Source organism: Gopherus evgoodei, chromosome 2, assembly GCF_007399415.2.
Source record: "Gopherus evgoodei ecotype Sinaloan lineage chromosome 2, rGopEvg1_v1.p, whole genome shotgun sequence".
Taxonomy (NCBI): domain Eukaryota; kingdom Metazoa; phylum Chordata; order Testudines; family Testudinidae; genus Gopherus; species Gopherus evgoodei.
Window position 1 is genome coordinate 23,262,960 of NC_044323.1, and position 24,347 is coordinate 23,287,306.

Below are 24,347 nucleotides of genomic sequence, written 5' to 3' on the forward strand. Positions count from 1 at the left end.
TCGGGACCGCTACAATTATACCACCATGAAATTTTAGATTTAAATAGCTGAAATAATTAAAGTTACGATTTTTAAAATCCTATGACCATGAAATTGACCAAAATAGACCGTGAATTTGGTAGGACCCTAATTATCTCCTTGTTGCAGACAGGGAACAAAGGCAGAGAGAGATTAAGTGATTTACTCAAGATCAAACAAGAAGTGTGTAGCAGAGCCAAGAATTAAACCCAGATTTTGTGGCCCCCAGTCTAGTACCCTAACCATAAGGTCTGCCTTCAAATGAGCATTTACATACTACCAAGATGTGCCGACCATTACCCACTTTGAGCACAGAGGGTTCTTCAAGTGAAGTGGTCACCATGAAATAGGCCTATTTTGAAAACTGGGCACACAAAATCCACTTTTGGGGAGTAAAGAGAATCATGTGTTACATCAAACTGGAGTTAACAGATTATATTTATTTTTTTAATTCTTAATAGCTCTGGTCCTGAAACAACACCTCCGGTTCCTGATACTATAAAGAAGATAGAAAGCAGAAACACATCAATCATTCAACAAAGAGGCTTGTCTTCAAGGAGGGGGCACTTTCCTTTGGTAGGATTTTCTTCTCAGCTGCCGCCCACATATAGCATATCAGAAGATATTTCTGCAAAATCTCAGATATCCATCAGATTTTTTGTCTGGTCTCTCTCCATAATTAGTGCCTAAGCTTAATTTATTTGTCGAGTGCCCATTCGGGGAATGGATGTGAGTGGAGAAGGAAGGGAATGTGCTTGTCTCCTTATGACATTGTCTATATTCTCCTGCTTTTCTTCAGACTGCAAATATTTCATCTGCCTTTACCAGATTTCTGCATTTTTTTTATTTCTTTATGCTGTTAATTCAGACTCAACAAGCTCCTCATTTCCATACTTTTAAGATGTCATTTCATCTCTTTTGATCCAGTTCCATTTTTTTTTCTCGCCTTTCATACACTTTCTGAATTTTGAAATGAATTTAATTGGTTGATAAAGAATTTGAAACACTTTCAGAGACTGTTCCTCTGAAACACAGGACTAGCAGATTGCTTAATCACATTTCTCACCTAGCACCCTATATAATAAGGGTGATCCATTGGGTGTGAGGTTGAGAAGCTACAAGTGAAGATGAGCTAATGGACCTTGGCCAGGCTTAATTAGAGTTTCCAAGCCAAGCCTTCTTTCCTCCTCTGGTCACAAGAGTGTCAGCCTATCAGTTTTATAACAGCTGTCAGCCTTTTCTGACTAGTTTATCTTCACATTTTCTAGTTTTCTGTTGATTTGGCAGTAAGGGAGAGTTATTTCTGAGCAATGGAGGAGCCTTGTGTTCTATAGGCATTGCAGAGTTCAGGCTTTTTCTCAAAGGCAAATCCAGACTCACCTGGAGGAGGCTGAGCTGCTGAGAAATAAAAGCGCAATTCACCTTCCATATGTGTTCAGATCCAGGCAATTTAAACTCAGCAAAATCTGACACCTTTTTTTTTTTTAAAGAAACCCAGATAGGTCCATTATCAGCATGATGGCTCCTAACATGGATTGTCCATCTGTCAAAGAGGCTAAAGTGAGGAAACTTATTTTCCTATTCAGAACTAGTTTACAGCACCACATTGATCGCGTACATGTTGTTCTCGTTAGGGGCTCCAAACCAGCTGTGCAGCATGTAAATCAAACACATATTAATAATAACAAAGGATTGCTAAGATCAGAATCAGCTAATAAATTACTCCTTGCCTGGAGACAAAGAGGACTAGCTTTTAACTATATAAAAATTGTAAATATTTTTCTTCAGCGTTTGTTTTCTTTCAGCCAAAAGCATCTTAAGAGACACATCTGTTTCCTTGCCACAAAAAGAAAAGTCTTAGGGTTACTATCGCTTATTTGATTTTTGTCCTGAGTAAAATGTCCAAGAACACTGCCCTTTGGGAAGGGATTAGTTCTGCCACTGGCTACAATAAAGCCTGCTGTTTCCTTCCACCATTTAGTTTGTTTGTCCTAGCTTATTATCTTTTCCAGTTAACTCTGCAAAATGCCGAAGTGATGAGGCTACTTCATTTTACTTTGTTATTACCCTAGTCTTTTTTTCCTCTTAAAAGAGAAATATGGAAAAGTTAACTCATCCCTACTCCCTCCCGAAAAGAGAAGGATGCAACTCTACAATCAACTCTTGAGTGCTTTACATATGCAAACACAAACCCAGTACTTACAGGAAAGATCTCAGCTATCCATATGTTCATCTTCTTCCCTTTACCTAAACCAGACAATTACCTCAGCAGCTCAGCTGTGTTATTGAGACATTTCAGCGTGAAATTTGTTTTTCCTCACTGAACTTTAAGTGGAATTTCAAGTGCCAAGTCTCCAAAGCCAAGTGGGGCGATTAAGAGATAATTACTAATTATGCTAATTTGAGAAGTTGTGCTATTTCTTTCCCTGGTCATTTTAACTGCAGCTATCCTGAGAGAACAGTCCCCATTCAATGTTAATAACCTTTCCCAGCTAAGCATTTTGTGGAGGACAGTGTGTCCTAAATCTGGGAATATTTTACAGTTAATAGGGATATGTAACTGTGAATTATAAAAAGAAGCTAGTTGCACCAATGCTAATGACTCACTATATTATTTTTTTTGCATCATCAGAAACATTTCATTCCTATTCATTAATATATTGATGCATTCTTTTGTTAATGATTTTATTTTAAATTAAACATTCTTTTGTGATTTGAAATATACAGTATACCAATATGCTTCTTAGTAATCACTTTTCAATCCTAGCCATTTCTAGCAAATACAACAAATTAAAACAAAGAGCAGATTTGATTTCCATGTTCTAAATGTTCTGTTTATTTTTGCATTATTAATTTACAAGTATCAAGAACAACTTTCCCCAATTCCCTATTTTTCTTCCTCAGTAGTTACTGGGCTGATCACATTAAATTACAGAGTATGCACAGAGAGTAAGGGACTTTATTATATTTTAAATAAAAAATAATCATTGAAGGTTTCATTAGCTGGATAATTGCCTGTCTCTTACGTGGCATAATATAACTCTTTCATTAGTAGTAATAATTAATTATATTGATGTAGCACCAAGAACCTCCATTGTTCTAGGTCTTGTATATACACATGGCCATAAAATGGTCCTTTCCCCAAAGAGTTTATAATCTAGGTCTCATTTCACTACTCAAAACAGATCATTCCAACCAAGAACGTGGAGGTGTCACCCCAGGCTTAATAGTAGAGATCTCATATTTCTAAGACTCAGTTACTTTCACAAAATACGTTATGGTAAGAGGCCAGTTGTTGCAATGCTTGCTCATCCAATAATCCCAGTCAATGGGACTGCCTACATGTGTAAAACCTACTACTGAGATTAAGGGTTGCAAGGTCAGGCTCTACTTTTACAAGAATACCATAAACACTACAAATAATTAATAAAGGATGGTGACATTTGAAAGCACAGAAACTAAAAAGACACGTAAATATGTGTTTGCAGCCAATATATGGCATAAGATGGCATACACATCCAACCTTCCACCACATGGAGCGGTCAACAGTATAAAGAACTATACCTACACTTTTAAAGTAAATAAAATAAACTTGTGACGCTGTATCCTTGTTGAGTTTTTAATATTGTTTATTTGCTAATTCATAAAATTTGGTATGTAGCATGCATGAGTGAGGTTCTACTGTGCTACTTCACTTCAAAGTTATAAACAGTGGTCACATTATTTATATATGTCAGTGGTTTCGATTAAAATGTCACATTTCCCTACAGGTACGATATAGTTGTATTTGAGATACCACAGTTACAGTCATGATGGAAACTGGTATCTCAGAATCCAGTGTGTGATACGTGATACAAAGTTGTACTTTGTAAATAACCCCTGCATCATGTCAGCAAAAAAAGAAATACGGGAAAAGAACAAAGTACTATCTCCTCCTTCTCTCCCTCCTGAGGTGGTTTTTGCTATGTTCATGGCCTGCATGCAGTTTGATTTATTTCTTTAAAATAAATAGCAGTTACCACCCATCATTTTCCTGATTCAGCATTTCTGTGGGAAACAACCAATGGAAATAATAACAACAGTGGGAAAGCCATAGAATTGTGCGGTTGGGAGATAAATTAGGTCCTAACGTTAGAGATAACCCTTATAAGGAGGGAAATATAACGTTAAGTCCAAACTTCACCATCTTCAGAGTGTGGGTACTTTGCAATCTTCTTTGCCTACATAAGTTCCTTTCCTGACACACCTGGATCCTTTCCGCTGGCGTGTTTTCTACACCAGCCTACCATAGTTATTTAGCGAGCATCAGCAATGCACTAGGTGAAAAACTGAAGAAGACATGTTACAGGCTGAAGGGGTTTGTAATCTAAAAGGACAATGAAGCAAAACTGATATTATATTCTGCTCCCCTAACACCACTAGGTGGCGGAAAAGGTGCATTGACTGCTTAACTCTCCAGCTGGCGATAATCCTGGGACAATGGTTTTCAACCTTTTTTCCATTTGTGAACCCCTACAAAATTTTGAATAGAAATCTTCAGACACGTAAGTCTTTAAGGTGCCACCGGACTCCCTGTTGTTTTTTGTATTACGTGAATACACCTGTATCTCTAAACTGGAAAGGAAAGAATTCAGCTAGGATGTTGGAATTGTTTTAATTGATTTTAAAATGCCTCTGTCTCAATTCACAATAACTATCCTTATTTTCTGAAAGTATGTTAAAACAGAGCTTTCCCCTGTGCATAGGAAATACAGGCACTGAGAACTGTCTCTGTTGGGTGGAATTAAGAACACAGAAGTGTCATTGTGAGGCTATGCTGCCACTGTTGTCATTTTTGCTCAAAGTGAAGAGGACGTGTGTATGCACGTGATAAACATGCATTGTGGGGGGACAGGGAGGGGATTTCCTGATTCTCTTCATCATTCATTTGAGGAGGAGGAGGTTCCACTCACAGTGTCATAAATTCAGCTTCAGGACACAGCCACATATCCCATCTACCTCTAGGCATCCAGCTTCTTTGGGGGACGGCCTGTTGGTCCCGTCTTTCCCACAACCAGTATTGCTGAAACTTCTCAGGAAACTACCCCATTCTTTTTGTAGTAAGACCCAGTAATCATTCAGTGAGATGCCACCTGACCTGCCCCTTTAAAATTCACAATGCTCTCCAGAGTTTATGTGCAAGAGTTCATCAGAGCAGTGTGCAGTCCTGGCACATGGAGGGCCTGCTCTCCCCTCCCTTACTGTGTAGAGCTCAGCTGAAGCCGGGGAACCAGGCTGCCTCTGTGAACTCTACTGCACACAGTAGCACAGACTATCGCAAGAGATTTTTATAGGCTCAGACTGTATGAATAACAAAACAGGAATCATTTCAAAATAATTCAGTGGATTGCTGTCTGGCAGTATCACAACTGCTATCAATGTCTTTTCTATTTGTACTTAAGAATTATTATGAAAAAGTCTGACTGCTACACATTTGACCCAGGTCATGTTGAAATGAAGGACTGAGTCCCTTGGACTGGCAAGTCCATGAGGGTATTCGCTTCAGTGGTGAGTAAACAATAATTGCTATATAAAATTATGGGATGCTTGATGACAGCTGGTCCCTTTCAGAGGAATACATCCTTTCTGTGTTACTAGGTGCAGATTGAAACAGTAACTAGTTCAGAATAAGGGACAGGCAAATAAATATTTCCATTTGTATAGGAATGTACAGCATCTTGCCAGAATTTACCTCGCATGCTTCCTTTTGTGCAGTGAGCTGGAAAAGAGCAGAAGGAAGAGTTTCCAGTCCCACAGTTTTCAACTGCAAACACACAATGGCAACCAGTGGTTTGAAACACCCAGCCTTTAGATCACGATTGTTTCAAAGAAGTTATATAACAGGTTTAATGGAGGCGAGTTCTGTAGGGGTGAATGAGGGGAAGCACTGGGCGGGGCATGGAGGGTCATGTGCCCCCCGAATTTGCTGCTTGGCTTGTACTGAGCATGCTCACAGGGACTGAGCATGCTCACTAACACTGCTGAAGCTGGCTGCCCTCACTCTGCCCCTCACACTATTTTTAGGCATGAGTCGTCTAGATGCAGGGCAGTCCTTCTGTGGTTACAGTTGCTCTCCCTGGGATGGAATAGTGGTTGCTGTGCTCCCCTTCATGCATCTTGATATTCATGGTCATGGTGGAGCTCTCTCTTCCAGGGTGCAGTGGTGCAGAGATCCACTTCCCCCACTGCCCTACATCTGTCCTGCCTTTTCCCACCATCTCATATCACTGGGAGACAATTTAGGCTCCAAACTCAGTGTTGCCAACTCTCCCAGTAGTGTTGGGAGTCTCACTGAAATTTTGGTGATTTCCTTAAAGCTCCACCTACTGGAAGCACGTGATTAGGTGAGAATCACAGCTTTCCTTTTTCTAGTCCTTGTGTTTTCAGAGAAAATCTTGAAAACTGTGAGTATGCCCTAAAACCTCAAAAGCCCGAAGGCAGAAAACCAACCCCAAATCTATTACTTATTTACAATCTCACAATTTTAAGCCAATTCCATCATGGGTTTTGAACACTTGAGATCAGCGACACTGCAATTTAGTCTGCACATGTTGTCTCCTGTACCTGCATGGAGTTCCACTAGGTGTCTGTCTGCACTGAGTTAATTGCAGGATCAGGGCCTCATGATGGGAGGACTTCACATCAGGGTGATTTTCATTGTAAGAGAATATAACCAGCATAATAAAGCAGAAACAATATTCAGGAAGAATATGACGAGATTAACTACAAGGCTGACTTTCAATCTCGACTTGTCGGCTAAGGTTATAAATGGCTTGAGAATGATAGGAAAATTCTGAACTGAAGGTTTGTTAATTAATCTATCAATTATCATAGCTGCATAAAGAAATAAAATGCAAGCTTTAAAAAACAAAATAGGAGACACAGCAAAGCAGCTGGAGGTGAGCTCATACAATGCAGGATTGTGAGAGTAGTAACATCAGAGGGGGAAGATCATCACATATGCTTCATGGTAAATAATTAAAACCTGATGAGCCAAATTCTACCCTTGGAATTTGGCCCAATGTAAATTAAAAAGTATATGCTTGATCCAGTTCCTAGTGAAGCCAATCTCAAAACTCTCATTGAGTTCAGCCCCGTAAATGAATATGCATGTAGGTTAATATAAACATTGCTGGGGCACATGCTGTTGTGTATATTAATATGCACATTACTACCGTGTCTCTGTATAAGAGTTTTAATAGAAATTCATTACAAACATGCATTCATAGCTCTGAAGTTTCATTGGTAACAAAAAATGTAAAGAAATTAATAGCATTTTAATATGTCTACTTTTGTTAAGTCAGATACCGTGCTGCTACTGATATTTGGCAACAAGGCAATTAACAGATGTGGAGTCTAGTATGAGAACTTCTTGTGTGTTAGCCAAGTGTATTTTTGAGCCCCTTGGAATGTTAAATTCTAACCGTATATTTTAGAGATGGAATAAAGGGCTTTTCTTGCGTGTGCAATTCTAACTTCCAGTTTCTTTTGGAAACTCTAATTCGGCAGTGACCCATTATTTATAATGCCAGTTTATTTGACACTAATTATATAAGTATTGCCACTGAAGTCAATTTGCATTGAAAACAATGCGACTAGCTGTGAGCATGATCTGTGGGACAGGATTCCTGATCGGAATAAAGCCTGATCCTGTTCCAGTGGAAAAACTCTGATTTCAATGGGAATGGGATCAGACTTCAGGTCTCTTTGGCTCAGTTTTGCTACCAATCTTTTTTTCCTTTTCTTTTCTTTTCTGTTCAATTAAAAAAAAAAGTGAAGTTGTGCTTTGATTTCTATTTGCATTTTCCAACAGACCATGATGTGTATGTTATCAATTGTATTAGCAACTTCTTATGAACTAAAATATGTATTGTAATATGCATACTGCACAAGCACATATATGTAACACAACATGTAACGTTTGCAAAAGTATAAAATAACACTTTCTTCGGGGTCTTCCTACTGTTTAAGAAAATAAATGCAATAAAATCAATTACTCTAGAAACATTATTGCATATGATTAATGTTATTTTATAATATATTGCTTAGGCATATATTTATTTGTGTGGTTCATTGCTTGCCTTAAAAGACTTGCATTTGTTCAAAGCATGAACTTATTCTAGGTTTAAAATGATAAAAGGAAACAAATGTAAAAACATAATGAAATCACCTCAAAATCTGCTTACATTCTCACTTTTTATGCTAACCCCCATCATGAAAATAATCCACAAAATTTCACTGAGATTACTCCATCAAATCCCATGTCCATCAAATCCTAAAACATACTCCACCTGCTAGAGAAACTATCATAATAATTGTCTGGGCTTTTATCTGATGAATATGCATTAAAGCAGCAGAAACTATTTAATTTAATCTACATTATTAGAGAAAGTTTCTGAAACAAGCTGTTGTGGAGAAATTTATGTAATATTCAGCACAGAGAAGCTGTCTCGGAATTGAATGAAGCCCACTTCCTATATTCAGTCAGGGCACCATAATATTGTTAATTTCACAGTATGTTTTTGTGTACAGATTGGGTGACTGCGTGCATGCTTGACTGCATGCATAACAGTATATGGTATAATATGTCTGTCTACCTATATGTGTATGAACATACAAAACATACACTGAAGATTATTGAGAAGCCTCTATTTTAACCTCATGCAGTGAATCAGCATAATCTGAATCACAATGCACTGCGGTATACTAGAGTAAAAGGATACTGTTTGTCTGTAGGTCTGTGTCTGACTGCACAGGTGGACATCCGTACCTTTATGTAAAACCATACCAAACCAGCACAGGCAATAATAATGTAATGCTGCAAACCACCAACAGCGAGGTGGCTTAAAGTCAAACTTGATGAACCATCCTTCACCCTGTTGTGTCTCACTATTTCTGCATATACGCAAATATGAGGCTATATAACAGACACAGATGGGGGAGGTTGGAGGAAGGAATGTCAGCCCCTTGTCTTGCAATACATTTGCTTTTATTGGGAACTGTTTCAATCTTTCTTTTGTTATTGTAAAGAATAGGTTTTCAGGGAAAAGTGAATCCTTCATGTAGTATAAATGCATGAATGGGAAAATTTGTGTGAAGGAGCCTTTTAAAACATACACTATTAAATATATAGAGAGAGGATATTTAAAAATCTGAATTATTTACCAAAAGGACAATCACTATGATTTATTACCTATACAGGCCCTGAGTCAGCAATGCTTTTAAGTACATGCTTAACTTTAAACTTGTGCTAAGTCCCATTGACTTCAAACGGGTTTGGGCAAGTATTTAAGTACTTTGCTAAATAAGGATGGGATTTTTGAGAAAATGCTGAAGTGTTTTTCTGAATCAGGGTCATAATGGTTTGAAACAGTCTGGCACTGAAAAACCAGATAGCAGGATCCCTGCCCTGAAGACACTGAACAATCTAAGAATCACTCATAAGTACTCCCAATATTTGCTTGAATAAGTTTTCTCCATGAGTAATGATTTGTATGGCTGGACTTTGGTATGTCTACATGGCACATTAGGTCTGGGCTCTGATTCAGGTTTGAGCCCAAGCTCCCCTTCCATCCACATCCACAGGTCAGCAAGCACCCAGGTCCTTAGACTCTTTGGGGAGAGAAGGGGCTAGCTCTTTCATTTTGCAGTATGGACACAACTCAAGCTGCAGACCCAAGTCAAAAGGTCTGCATAGCGCAGTTTGGACACTTTTATGTGGCTCTGAGACCTGGGTCCAGCAATTGTAAACCCAGGTTTACATGCAATGTGGATACTCAAGAACAGGTTTGGAAATATTGAGTCCACAGACCTGAGTTTACAATTCAGTGTAGACATGTAAGACAAGAACAAGAAGTGGGGATGACAGAGAATGATGTTTTGGTGGAGCCTGATTGGAGAGAAAGACAATAAAATCATGCAGTTTATGTGTCTGAAGGGTTACATAGGCTTTGCTTAATAACTATATATTGTGACAATAATGGTTTCTTTGGAGCCTTTACAGTTATCCTTCGACTTTATTTTTCAGTCATTACTGCGAAAGACTGAGACAGTTTCTATTTTGCGAATTCACATGCAGCTCAAGTCAGCATACTACAAATTCTTGAGAATATGTCTAAATAAATGAAGGAAAGGAATTTGTTGGTGACTTTTATTTTTGTGCCTTTTTTTTGTTCCTAAATAAAGTCACTAACACACATTATCAACTAAGAAACCACAACTTCTCTGGTCTTTAAAAAAAAAAAAAAGACTTTTTTTTAGTTTTCAGAATGAAAAATAACAGCAGATACTAGTAATTTTTTAGTCCTGTAACCTACAAAATCAGCGTGCTTATTCTTTTCAAATTTGTTCTTGATCTCTGAATTACCTGCCATGTTTTAGCTCATAGCAATTATTTATGACTAAGAAGTGTACACAGTTTATAATGGAAACTGCTCTTAACAATCCAGCAACCTAGTGATCTTTCAGGAAATGGGCACACACAGACAGAGTGAGTTGCTGGCAAAGAAGAAATGTAGGAATTATGAAGATTTCTGATAAATGTTGCACAAAATTAGATAAACTTGAGAGTCATTACACCTTCTAAATTAATCATTTCATTTCAATGTGTTTTAGAAAAATCTCTAACCATTTCAATCAGTCCTGTATACAAATTCCCCTTTAACATCAGAAAAGGGAAAACATATGTTACTCAAATATACCAGTCTTACAAAAAGCCTGTGATATGCTGCTAGTATTTGAAGAAGTGGTTCCCAACAATATCTTCTCACTCAGCTTTCCATAAACTTTATCCCACGTGTACAGCAGTAGTGATTGTGGGAAAAAGTTAGCTACATCCTAATTAAAAGAGTTACACTAATATAACACAAGCTGAGGATCTGGCCCCCTACCCATTGTTTTCCCATTTGAAAAAAAAAATCACTTGTGTAAGCACTACCAAAGACAAAGGCAACACTGCTTAAAAAAGAAATATAATAGATCTATTTGCTGATCTTGTTTATACTCTGTTCCTGTATTGTGAATATTGATACTGCAGTATGGCACAATGGTCAACTTCATTAATTTGAAATGGCTGTTCCATGGAGAAAATTTGGTGCAATTTGATTCATTTCAAAGGCAAAAAATTGCTTCTGAAATGTGAATAAGGGTTTAGGGCACAGAACTGAGTGTTTTTTAAACTCCTGAATTCTAAACCTGATCCAGGCCCTGAGGTCCATGGACCACTCTGGCTGTTTCCTCACTTGTGAATTTTAGGTAGTCTGCCTCTCTAATTGTGAGACTTAATCTGATAATTTCTGCATAAGTGCTTTGAATATTAAAAGCACAGGTACCGAGTAAGATGATGATGATGATGCATTTTTATTAACCATGGCAGTAAGAGTCCTTTTTGGCTTGGATGAGTTGGAATTACCTAAAGAAAGAGGATAGTCTCGGTGTCAGGCAGGGAAAACACCCCAACCTGCCTTCCAATTTGAGGGTGCAATTTTAACAAGGCACTCCCAGGAGTCCTCGCACGAGCCCGCTAGCATATCACTGCATATTATTTTTTGGAATCTGATGCCATTTATTCAGAACATAACATCTGGCTAACAAAATGTGCACTAACTCATCTGTTAAAGTGTGTTCTGTAAAAGCCGTTATTAGTCTTATTACTCTTGCAAACCACACTTATAAAAGCAAAGACTCCTAATTTCCATTTCACTTCTCACTAATCAAAGTAGGTGAAGACCTTAACAAACGCATCTGGGTTGAGAATAAATTGTCATCCATTTGGAGCAGGATACTCATGACAAGTGGTGTCTGACTGCGTTTCATCCTCACTGTTTACAGTTTGTCCCAGACATGCTTAGATCTACAAATTCTCCATTCTCTTAGCAACTGAATACAGAGGAAAGGTATGGTTTTACCATACACTATTGCTAAGACACAAGTTCATGTAAGCAATCTTGCTCTTGGCTTGTGCTAGGAGAACTGAAGTAGTGTGTATACTTGAATACTAGGTACCTCCCATTTCAGCATGTGTGGAATACTGGAGAATTTGTATTATGAGGATTTTTTTGCTTTTTTATCATCAAGTGACTACGTTCATGGCTTTCAGCCAAATGCACATAAGGTATTTTCTGTGACTACTGCAGTCAATAAAATAAATCTTTGTGGAATATGGCAGATGCCTGTAAAATTGGTCATTTTAAAGTGATCTGTGATGAAAATGAGTCAAATATCATGATTTTTAAAGTAACAGATTTTAGAGACAAATATATCAGATGCTTTAGCATAAATAAATGCTGTGCCACAGATCGATTAATACATTGCGTAGCAGTTAGCAGCTCGAGGAAATCTGTCAATGACATTAGGGAACATTTTCTGCTCACACTGTTCTTTTTAAACTTTTAAAGATATAAACAGCAAGAGCTGAGCTGCAATTTAATTACTGTCTCTGCTGCTTAACAATGGATAGAGAGAATACAGACATCTGTGACCCCCCCACCCCTAACTTACCATTTGTAGAAATGTCAACATCCGAATAGAAGTGATTGACAAGGGGAAAGGAAGGTACATCCTGGATATCAGCTAAAGGAAAGTTTATTTTACTTATAAACTACTCAGGAATCTATATGTATTTTGTGGCAGGTATAATAGGTGTAATAGGAAGATGAATATAGGATGAATATAATACAAAACACAATCTCAGGGTCTGCTTCTGTTCCCACTGAAGTGTGCATTTTGCCATAGATGCAGCTGAAACAAGATCAGCACATGAAGGAGATTAAACCAAATCCTCTAATTTTTAACGTTAAATGTTTTCATTCAACTTCTGGGTCTGCAAAATTTGAGTTCATTAGAAAAAAACCTGTTTAAATTAGCTATTGTCTCTAGTAACCCAATATAAAAAACATGTAGCAAATGTACTCATTTCATATACTGCAGATAGAATTTGGAAACTGTGATTAGAAAGAGTGCCTTCCATTTATTTATTTTTCCATTTTTTTTCTATTTGCTATTTTCTTTGGATGGTTTCACGTATTTGTTTTAACTACAATATATTTGAGATTATTATAGATATGCATGTCTGTGTATATATGCACACACTATATCTCTGCGTGTGCATTTATATTTTTTATCTATATCTACAGGTATACATCAAATTCTTAAACATAATATTATAAAAACCAAAAATAAGAACTGTTTGGCTTCCACCGTGTTTAAGAGCTATTTCCTAATACAACCTGGGGTTTATGATACCCATCAATTTAGCATGTCTAGACGTCTAGAGCGGCTGGAGACCATTTTATATATATATATATATATATATATATATACATACACACACACACACACACACACAGTAGTCACAATTCTACTACCCTGGCTCATGCTGAGCAGGACCTTACTATGAGATTACAATGCAAGCAGAGTGGCAGCTTAAGGCCTGGTATGAGGGTGATATGTCATCAGTGCGGATGTCAGAGCCATTGTTTGATATTTATTTCTGGTTCATATTTCCCATGGCATCTAACTGCCTTCCCCCCCTTTCCCCTCCAATCACCATTTAAAGGATAAACAGCCATTTTTCAGCTTCTAAGAAGAGGTAAGAGCCAGGCAATTATGTTAAATTAATTTGGTGTAAATCTCTTTCCACAAGGATGGAGATATAAAGTCTGTCACATTCAACATTTTTTTCCTCCTACACCTTTGACTCTTCATGCTGGTGTTTCATTAACAGTGAGAGAGCCGTGACTCCACTAATAATTTTGAACAAAGTTTCTCTTACAGAGAGCAAAGATTATCTAAAGATGGTAAAGTTCCTTTGTTCTGCAGATTTCAGACTGAAATCTAGTTGTGAACCACTGTTGAACCCCAGAAAAGAAAAAGGAAAGAAAAAGAACCAACAACCTCCTTTACTCTCAGGACAGCCTAACAATATTAGCAGGTGTGAGATATCCAAAATTAGATGCATTTAAAACTACTTTGGGTCCCAATGCTCAGTTCAATGGGACTATTTAAGGGTTGCAAGACTAATCCACTGATGTAAATATACAGATTATAAAAGACTTACTGTATTTGGGTACTATGATAATACAAAGAAATAATACTAATATCTGGCTGTCATTTCATATCACTGGTTTTCTTTTGCTTAAAAAGAAATCATTATCTGCCCACACATGTCATTTTAACCATATGTTTTTTCTAGCTATTTTACTGTTGGCATTTTAAACCTTCCACAACAGCAAAATCTGAAGTACTTTATTGCTGACAATGGCCAAGACACCAGAGTAAGGTGAAAGAAACAGTACAGTGAACAGGTGTGGAATAGCTTTCCTGTAGGGCAAGTTTTCTCCTAACCTATCCAGGCACTTTAGTTAGTAGCTGGTGCTTTGAAAAACAAGGATTTATATTTCTTATTTAAAAAAAAAATCCTATTAATTCATCAGTTGATGCTCTCATTTTGGCCTGATTCTGCATTCACTTAAATCAATGGCAAACTTTTCACCGATTTCAATTGTGCAGGATCAAGCCCAGTATCCATATACATAGGATTAAAAAAATCTTATTAAGATCTTGAAGTAAAAAATATCTGGAGGCAGTGAGTTCCGCAGGTTCATTATGTGTTATATAAAATATATATTTCCTTTTATCAGTTTTAAATGTGTTGTCTTTCAGTTTCAGTGTTGTATTATAAGAATAGGCAAAGAGGACCACCTGATTTACCTTCCCTACTACCATTCATTGATTGTATACCTTTGTCATCTCCCGTCTCATGTTTCCTCTCTTCAGATGAAAGACTTTCCACATCACTAATTCTTTGTCTTACACATCTCTAGATCCTGCTACTTCTGTGATATCTTTTTGAAACCAGATGACCAGAATTAAACACAGCATACCAGCCGAGGGCGTTCCATTCATATACATAATGGCGCTGTAATATTTTAAGTGTTATTTTCCACCCTGTTCGTTTTTCTCCCTAACCTTCTGTTCGCCTTTCTCACCACTGCTGCACACTCAGCACAAGTTTTCATTAAGCTGTTCACAAGGATGTCCAGTTCTTAGCCTTGAATGACTTTATGGTTAATTCAGAGTCAAATAAATAGTAAATGCTTTCTCTCGTTTCATGTAAAAAAGAAAAACATACACCTTTTAAAGATATTAAGAGAACTTAACAACAAGCCATCAGATCACTTGTACACTAAAGGTACCACATTTGGTTACTTTATGAATTACAAGGGCTTAGTCACTATTATGAGTTGATAAGCTGCTTCCACGAGGTAACAAAGTGCTCTTTTGTTACATTCACAATTACAACATGCTTTTGCAAACGCTGCTAGGTTGTCTGAATTTTAAACAATGCAGCCAACAGGGAACGAAGATTAGATAGGGAAGAAATATAAGCACTTTATTTACTGTTGGAGCTTATGTAATTTACAGGGAAATCAGGCTGTGATACATAAAAAATGTCAAGTCTATCATGGACCCTTTTAGACTGATGTATCTGCTGATGCATATCAGCTTTATTGTCGGGATAACTAATAGTTTACAAAGGAAAAACTGTAAACTGCCTGGAAGGTTGTAGAGATTGTTGGCTCTAAACGTAGGAATCAATTTAGGTTCATTACTACTCCCAAAACCTATAGAATACTGGCCAGGAGGGTTTCCAAGTAGTTCAATTAGTGGATATTAGATATTCTAATGTTTCACTTTTTCTTTTACTATCACGTACAGACATAAATGGAAGTAAAGCTAATAAAACTGTTTGTACAGACCTTTAGTGGCTTTGATATTTCATTAGGCAATTTCAACTGACCTTTAATTTTTAGTGCAGTGTTTCCCGTTTGTATCAGTAGAACTTCAGAAAGGGCTGTCGTAAATGTTTTAAAAATGGCATTAATCTTGCTTAATAAACTGGAATTTGTGTGCCTGGGTGTGGAGAACTGCGTGGGAAAATTCACCTGCTCAACTCACAAAGAGGAATGACAGATGTTAAGTGACATACAGTCATTTTCTGCATTGTGATGCTTTGTGGGTGTCTTTAAGAGATTTTGAATGGTCATAATAGAAAGCAAAACCCCTGAATTAATTTCTAATTGTTCGAAAAAATGAAGATAGCTATTTACAGGGAGTGCACAGGTACAGTGTAGATATATTATTGATTTATATGCTAGTACTTTTTCTCCTTTACATAAACATTTTAAGGTTAATCCAAAATATTTTGCTCTCTCTGCTAAGGTAAAATGCTCAATTTTACTGTCCCCTCACTTACATGCTGTTGCTAGGAAGAGGCAATTCTGCTATAACCAAATCCTCCACTATTTAGATATCGATGCGTGAATCCCATATTTTTATTCTAAATTTAAGTTCAGCCATCGTAGCTAATGCCCTTGATGCAATCTCAAATTGCTGTCATTACACGGATCACTACAAATTGGAGGTAATAGTTAAAAAAAAAAAGGTTGAAAATTAGATGGATAAAGGCTTAATCAATTTAATTTTATCACAAAATCCAGTCCCTTCCTCTCAAGCTGTCAGGGTATGAGATAAGCAGAGCGCATCTTGAAGCATGCCACAATCCTGTCGTGGAGAAGGAGTTGTGTCCCTGAACCAAGATGAAACATGCTCATTTATTACTTTGTCATTGCTGGGTGATGAAGAATCAAGCTGACTTCCTCTTTCCATCCTCAGCACAATCTTGTTATTTCATTAATTTTTTCTGGAATTTCACTGCATCATAATCCTGGCTCTCTCACCGTCCGCTGCACTTACTGGGTTTATTTTGCCAACTTTTATTTCTTGCCCCTCAATATCAACACTGAGCTCAGCTCTCTCTCTCTATTGCAGCATTTCACTTTGTGTTTATATGTGATTCACTCCATTTTTATACGATTAAGTTTAACCAATGGCTTTGAAGAAAGAAATCACACTCAAACAATGAGTAAATGTAATTGCTGTCGTGTATTGGAAAATAACGAAGCAATGGTACATTCCAACCCACCAACTTCATGTTAAGATTCCAAATGTTGATTTCCACCAAGATGAGGAAAGCTTGGCCTTTTACAGCATGATCAGCATGTTACAACTCTTTTATTTTAGTCCCTTTTAAAGTATTTTCATCTGAAAACAAACTTTCTTTTTAAAGTTCTTGCCCTTCCCTTCCTATTTCTGCACAGAATTTGTTCAGGGCTCTGAAGTGAATTTTACCAATATCTTTTTATAATTATTATGTTTCAAACTTGTACACATATGAATATGCAAGGTGTTTTTTGTTGTTTTGCAAAGGGACACAAGCCGCTAATTGTTAACATGGATTTATCCAAACTATTAAGCATATTTCACTTAAGAGACAGAGATTAAAGGATTGAAATTAATACTGCTACAGACCTGCCATTAGTAATTTATAGAAAATTAACATGCTGATATTCTGGCAAATATCTGTCTTTATTTTACATCTGCCCTTTGAGAAATTATGATATTTACTTACCATTAAGAGTTAAAATTGTTATTTACTGAATGATACTGCAACTATTCCTAACCATAATTGCTTACAAAATAGCTATGAATATCAAAATATTTTAGCCTTCCAATACACTTTCTGCAAGTAGTGCAAAACTAAATTAAATTTCTATGTAAATATACTTGTAATGTGATACACACTGCATAGACATTTGATTATACCACTAATACTAGGGTCTTAACTAAGCCCTGAGACTCATTCACTATAAACATAATACAGGGAATATTAAATAATAACTGAACAATATCTTTGAACATTGAAACTATGCAGTAGATGGTAGTTACATTCCTCACTGCCTGATTTACATATACAGAAATAGTGCCTCTCCCTGTGACAGTATGTCCCTTTAACTATATTTATCCTAAATAAATGCAGAAATTTAACTTTTGTAGAATGGAATTTGTTTCCCTCAGATGTAACTGTCTCTGAGGTAATGTAATTCCTAAAGCATAGTGCCAGGATCAATGAAAAACACAGCAAAGGGTTATAAGGCATTGCATTAAAATGCACATTAATCAGTGTAAGAAAGTGAACAAAAACCTGGAAAGTAAAATCAGAAAGAGATGAAGAATGGCATCAAATAGAGAGTAATACTGGCTTCTATTCCAAAGCATGTCTAAGTGTTTTATAAAGTAGTACAACTTACTAACCTGGTATATAAACACATCACATATGTAATATATAGCTGGCATAATGAATTTATTTCTATAAATGATCTGTTTGTAATGTCCCCTGAAGAGTGTGTGTCTTCAGATATATTTCATTTTCTCACACTAATTTCTACTAAATTAAAATTTATCACTGAAGTGAGTGTCTCTGTGTGCACACATACACACACACACACACACAAGCATACATGTGCACGCACGCACACAGTCACAGACCCCGTTTATTTTCTTCAATAACACCTGCCAAAACTGTACCTACTGTAGATAGTAAAACACACCCTGGAAAATAGTTAAATACATAAACCTTTGGTATAATCCTTTCTAAAAGATTTTCTCAATTGATTAAAATAGATTACATTGTGCGCAGTATCTGAAAAACAGTGGGACCCATATTTAGTCATGTAAAAGATGTGTTCTTTTTCTCTTGTTGAATACTCAATGTATCTGATGCATTTAACAACACCTTTATCAGCAATTGACTAGTCTTAGTAAAAGAAAAAACATATAATCAGTATGGAAACTGGTGTGACCTAAAAAACAGATCCAACAGGTTTAATATTGGGTTTTCCTTAAGTTGTCATCATATATTCATGTGCATATGAATTTTTGTGAGTGTGCACTATGAGCCTATGGGCAGGGAAATTCGAATAATAACACAATTCATATGCTAACCAGTTAAAATATTCAGAAACTCGTTACAAATGTACATATTCCAAGGAATCAGAAATTAGATCCTGAATGTTGTCTATCTACTATTGGACAAATGTATCAAATCCTTTCAGGAATTCTACCAAATTCCAGTTGTGCATTCTGCAAATAGTTATCATTTAGCAACTTTGCTGTCTGAAGAAGATGTCTAACTTCCATATTATTTCAGCAAAACACAGAGTTTATAGGAAACGGCACCTTATTAAAGATCTTCACTTTTTTCTGTTGTCTTAGAAACAAAACTAACAAGTGTAATTAGCTTTGAACCTTCTATAGTTAAATAAATTATTGATTCATTTCTCTACCCAAGTTTAGGATAACAGTCTGTGGCCAAATTTTAACGTCCAGATAAGTAGATTTGCTTAAGCACATATAACTTATTACAAAGTCAGTAGAGCTAGGTTTAGGTAAAAACAGAGAGCCTGACAAACTAACAGATTTAGTCCACATTAATTGTGGGGTGGACTTTTCCCTTGCTTGGTACTTTAGATAATATTTCTTTTGTGACACAGCATAAAGCACAACTGGAGAAGCCCCTTTGGCATGAGCTATTAGAAAATATTAAAGATTTGTTGAAATATGTCAAGGTTGCTTTTCTATTTCAAGTACACATTCACGTATACTTTTGATTGTTTTACTTACCGGTACTTTTAGGGCACTATTTGTTACTAAAATTTTGAACAAAAAGATGGAGTTTCTGGTAAACATATAATAGTGACAATCCAATTATCACTATTGTTAGTGATTGTCACAGAGTTCCCCCTTTTAGCATTTGGCTAGTTATTGCAAGTCGCCAGAGAAAGCCTGTTTTGAAGCCTTTCTAGAAAGTTATCAGGATGCGCGCCCAATGGCTTTCATGTGAGGCAATAATTAAAAGACACATGGATAATTGACATTTAGGGCTTCCAAACTGTCTGGTTAATTTCCAGAATCTGAAGAAGAAATAATGTACTCAAACGCTTTAAAAGAACAGCTTGAGCTGATGAGCTAGCTGACAGAAACTTATCTTAGGCCTCCGAAGCAATGACAACTACATATTAGGTGGAATTTACAGCTCCGGTAAATCCTTTTGTATTAGCATCTTTATAGTCTAACAAATTGCAGTTGGGCATTTCTGACATTCTGCTTATTAAAACAATTTCATTTTACTTTCAAGTACTTACAGTATCTTAACTTTAACTGCTCAGGCAAAGCACCAGGAATATGGCAGTAGTGTCTTATTCCCTCTCTATGAGAAAGCAAGACTGTCTTGGGAAAAGCTTTTATCCAAGGCATACTTACAGTTTGCCATAACATTCTATAGCTTCACTTTTTTTTGGATTAGAGTAATTACTAATCTAGCATTTCTATAATGCAGGTTTGGTTAGAGAAGTGGATCAGAATTAATGCATTTACTAACTTTACTACAGCAAGCTTAGGAAAATAACAGTTTGTAAGTACAACCTGTCAGAAAACTGCTTTTCTCCTCACACTGATTTCCAGCTTGTTTCATTACCAACAAGATGGTGTATCCTCTCTCCTCTTTTACATACTAAATTTCTGCTTTATAAGATATGTGCAAGTGAGTTTTATTAGGCAGTTCATAATTGTCATAGGAGAAATGCTCAGATAAATAAAAACTGGTCCCATGTTATTGGAAAGCCAGTGTCAGTTGTATGAACAACTCTGAACCTGAAGGTGATTTGTATTTGGGAGGAAAAAAAAACTGGCAAAAGTCTTGCTTCCTTTTATTCCCTTTTTTAATTTCTGGGACTGCTTGATGTATTATTTCATTAGGAATCATGTGATAACATTACCTCTGACAGGGTCAAAGGAAGCACTAGCCATGGATTGTTGAGTTGCGCTGCAGAACCTGGATAATTAAACTGATTCAATCCAGTACAAAGAAAGGTGGAAAGAAAACACTTCCCTTTTCCTTTAACAAAATAACAATCCCTCCCCTTTTACAGGCATCCCCTTACTTCCAGCAATTGCAAGGCTCTCTTTGTTACAGCCTACATGAAATTGTGGGGTATTTCTCAACCCCTGTACCCAGCGTTCTGTGTAGACAGCATACTGGAGGCTACAAAAAGTGCATCTATCCAAAATAAAAAGACAACAAACAGCAGCAGCCCAGAAAGCTTGTGAGAGAGAGAACAAGGAACAGAGAGAATGAAAGAAAAGAAAGGCAGAGGGAAAGCAAACCTTACCTTTCCTCTTTGATCTCCTTCTTCTCCTCCTTTTGGACTTGCATTTTAGTTGACTACTTGGACCTCCAGAAGCTCTGTTGTTCCCCAGAACTGATGTCATAACTATAGTTCAGTAAACAAGAATGTAGAGTCTTTTATTTCTTGTATATTTTCACCTCTGGTTCTTGCTGCTTTATAGATCTGTGGATAAGGTTCACTTTTTAGTACTGACTGGTGTTTACTTCTAATTATTCTCTGTCGCTTGGCATCAGCTGGGTTAAGTGTCTCTGATTTTCTGAGCTAACATGCTTAACTGCTTGTAGTGAGAACTGAGGAAAGGTATACACTGAAGCTGCTCAAGAGCCCGGTAGCTCTCACTCCAGCTGCCTTCCTTTATCAGGGCTGTAAATGCACTGCTTCTACTTTTTGCACCTCTGCTAGTTGTTTGGCACCAGCCACTTTGAAGCCAATCATGCAGGGAGCTTGTCTATTTGCTGCTGCAAAGTCTAATTAGATCCAATCACAACTGTCTCTTGGCTCTGACATCAGCACCACCAGCCCTCTCCATCCCTTGTCAGCTTGCAAACTCAGCTCCCATTTGGGCTGACGGATATGTCTAGAACCTGATAGAAAGGAAGGGAGAACTGCACTGTAGGGAATAAAAACATACTGCCAGTTTATCTGGGAAAAGCCTAAGGGGCAGTTTACAAGAAGGGATGCTACAAAAGGGATTGCAAGGCTTTTTTTTTTTTTTTTTTTGCTGTAGACCATATGGACAAAGAATATTATGCTTCACAGAAATGCTGGGACTATTTCCCCTAACCAAATAGTTATTAACTAGTTCATTTATTGCACTGATTATTGCTTCCAGGGGAATAATCTGGGTTACTGTTGAAGAAACACTGTACCCCCAAATCTTATGCAAGATTCCCATTGCATGTTTAGTTATTTAAAGGCATATTTGTTTGCTAAATTCATAATGAAGGGCAAATAGCTCTTTTGCCCTTCCCTGTGAGTGTAGCAAAGAAATGAGTGTGTTGGAAATCAGTCTGATTTCAAAATGGACATATTACACTCTGCAGCACTTCGTTTAGGAAACCAGGCAATGAAGATAACTGGTAGAGAGGGGCTTATATGGAGGAGAAAGACGGCAACAGCGTTCCTTAGAAAAGCTTGACCACAAAACAGTGCATATTTCTTAAGAAAATAAAAGGTTACACAGCAGGTAGATCGCCCATTTAAGTGACAAGGAACCTTTTTCTTAAGGGCATTTCCCTTCTTAGTTGTCATGTGATTAAGGAATATGAATCTGGAACCCTAGACTGCTAACACAGAAGAAAATAATATTAGAGAAAAAGTTATGCTAAATAATTAATGTCCTTAGTGTGTGCTCCATTTGCAGTAAGCCATAGGAGTACAGTAAAGCCCTGCTTATTGGAACCTCTTTAATCTCAAACTCCCTCTTGTCTGCGTCTAGGTTACACCCCAGGCTTAGGTTGTAACACTCCCTGTTATTCAGACCCCTGTATATTCAAATGTTTTGTGCCCCTGAAACTTTTTGGTTAGACGAGGTTGAACTCTACATAGATTTTTTAAAATTAAATATATAAAAAGAACATAAAATGATACTAATGTTTTGATTTAAACCTTTAATAAAATCAAGTAAATTCTGTGTAAAGGTCTTAATTTGACTCACATGTGCCTAGGCAATGTGACAAGCCCTCTGTCTGATCCTCTAAAAGCAGGTCTTGTAAAGCTGGGCTTTGCATTCTGCGTAAAAAGTATTGATTATCCACAGACAGTGTAATCTACATTGCACAAGACACAAAACAAACAGTCTCTGCCCTGATGGCCTTACAACCCAAAGTCTTGATCCTCTGAAGGGGTCTGCAAGTTTGGACCAATACTGCCTTGAAGTCAAAGAAAGGGTCTCTTTGTGGAAGTATGGATCCACACATATAGAGCCTTTTGCAGGATATTGTACAAGTGATGCAGAAAACACACATACACACATGTCTACCACCATGCAAGGGCAGTGAATTGTTTGGCTTCTTGGAGAGCTCAGCTAAACAAGTCCCTAAACAACTTACTTCCATGTTCTGGATCTGGAGGCACATGGAAAATACGTGGGAGTAACCAGTAATTTTTTGGTCTTTTTGGCTTTGACTCTAGACCTTCTCTAATCTCTCTTCTAGTTATTCTAGTCGTGACCAGTGCTGTCCTCTTCTGTTAATGTGGTGAAAATAAGTACTTTATCATGATACAATAATGTTCTGTATGGGGATGTGATTTCTAAAGCGCACTAACATGTTGGATGTTAATAGGTCCATGTAAACCCTGCTGGTGCACACTTTTTGAAAGAGCACTATGTTAAAGCACACTAGGAACATGTAGCGCACACCAGAAGGGTTTATGTGGACCAATTAACACACAGTACTTTAGAGAACTGTAGAAATCAGATCCATGAATAGATAAATAAAAATTAGCATTCAATTACCTTCCATATTTAAATGTTGTATGTGCGCAATATTGGTTATGAGCTTTAAAAGAAAGGCACATCCTAATTAAAAACAAAAAGAGTACTCTTGGACAGTCATCTATTTCTAAGATTTAATTCAAATTTGAATAATTCTTTTAAGGTTCTAAAGTGTTTTACACAATTTTATTCTACTTCTAACTGGAGTTTTGCCAGGCTATGGGAATGGCTGTCTTTGTGGTATTGTCAGTCTCCAGGGAGGGCATTCTACCAACCCAACCCAAAAAAGGTGACAGTCTGGCCCATTCTCAGAAAGCTGTCACTTGGTCCTAAAAACCCGTGAACTGCTACTCACTACCTCATCTTTCAGTCCTGGGCAAAGTTATCAAGAAAGCACCAGCAAGCCAACTTGAGCAACATCTGAGCTCTGCTAATGACAACATAGTTCCCTCCCAGGCAACTCCAGGAATGATCACAGAACAAAGACAGCTCTGGTTATACTGATGGACGACCTGCTTGTGGCCATGGATGGAAGTGAAGATTCATCAGTCAACCATCTGCCTTTGACACCATTATTACAGGGTGTTGCACAACTTGCTAGAATTGACAGAATTCCTTAAATGCGTATGCTCATTCTTCTCATGTTATCATGGATGGCGTCAGCTCCTCATCCAGCTAAACTCAATCTTGTCTCCACATTTCTATTTAACTTCTATGTGAAACCTATAAGTGAAACTGTGAGGTGACATGTACCAGGGCAATTACAC

General features: G+C 37.2%; 1 protein-coding gene across 1 annotated transcript in view; it reads right to left on the reverse strand.

The window, feature by feature from the left end:
* ADARB2 (adenosine deaminase RNA specific B2 (inactive)) overlaps window positions 1-21,537 on the reverse strand; it is a 475,814-nt gene extending 454,277 nt beyond the window's left edge. The window contains exon 1 of the mRNA XM_030550140.1: window positions 21,126-21,537. Within this exon, the coding sequence (XP_030406000.1) occupies window positions 21,126-21,225 (100 nt within the window). The 5' untranslated portion in view covers window positions 21,226-21,537. The remainder of the gene's footprint in view (window positions 1-21,125) is intronic.
* Window positions 21,538-24,347: the final 2,810 nt, after the last annotated feature.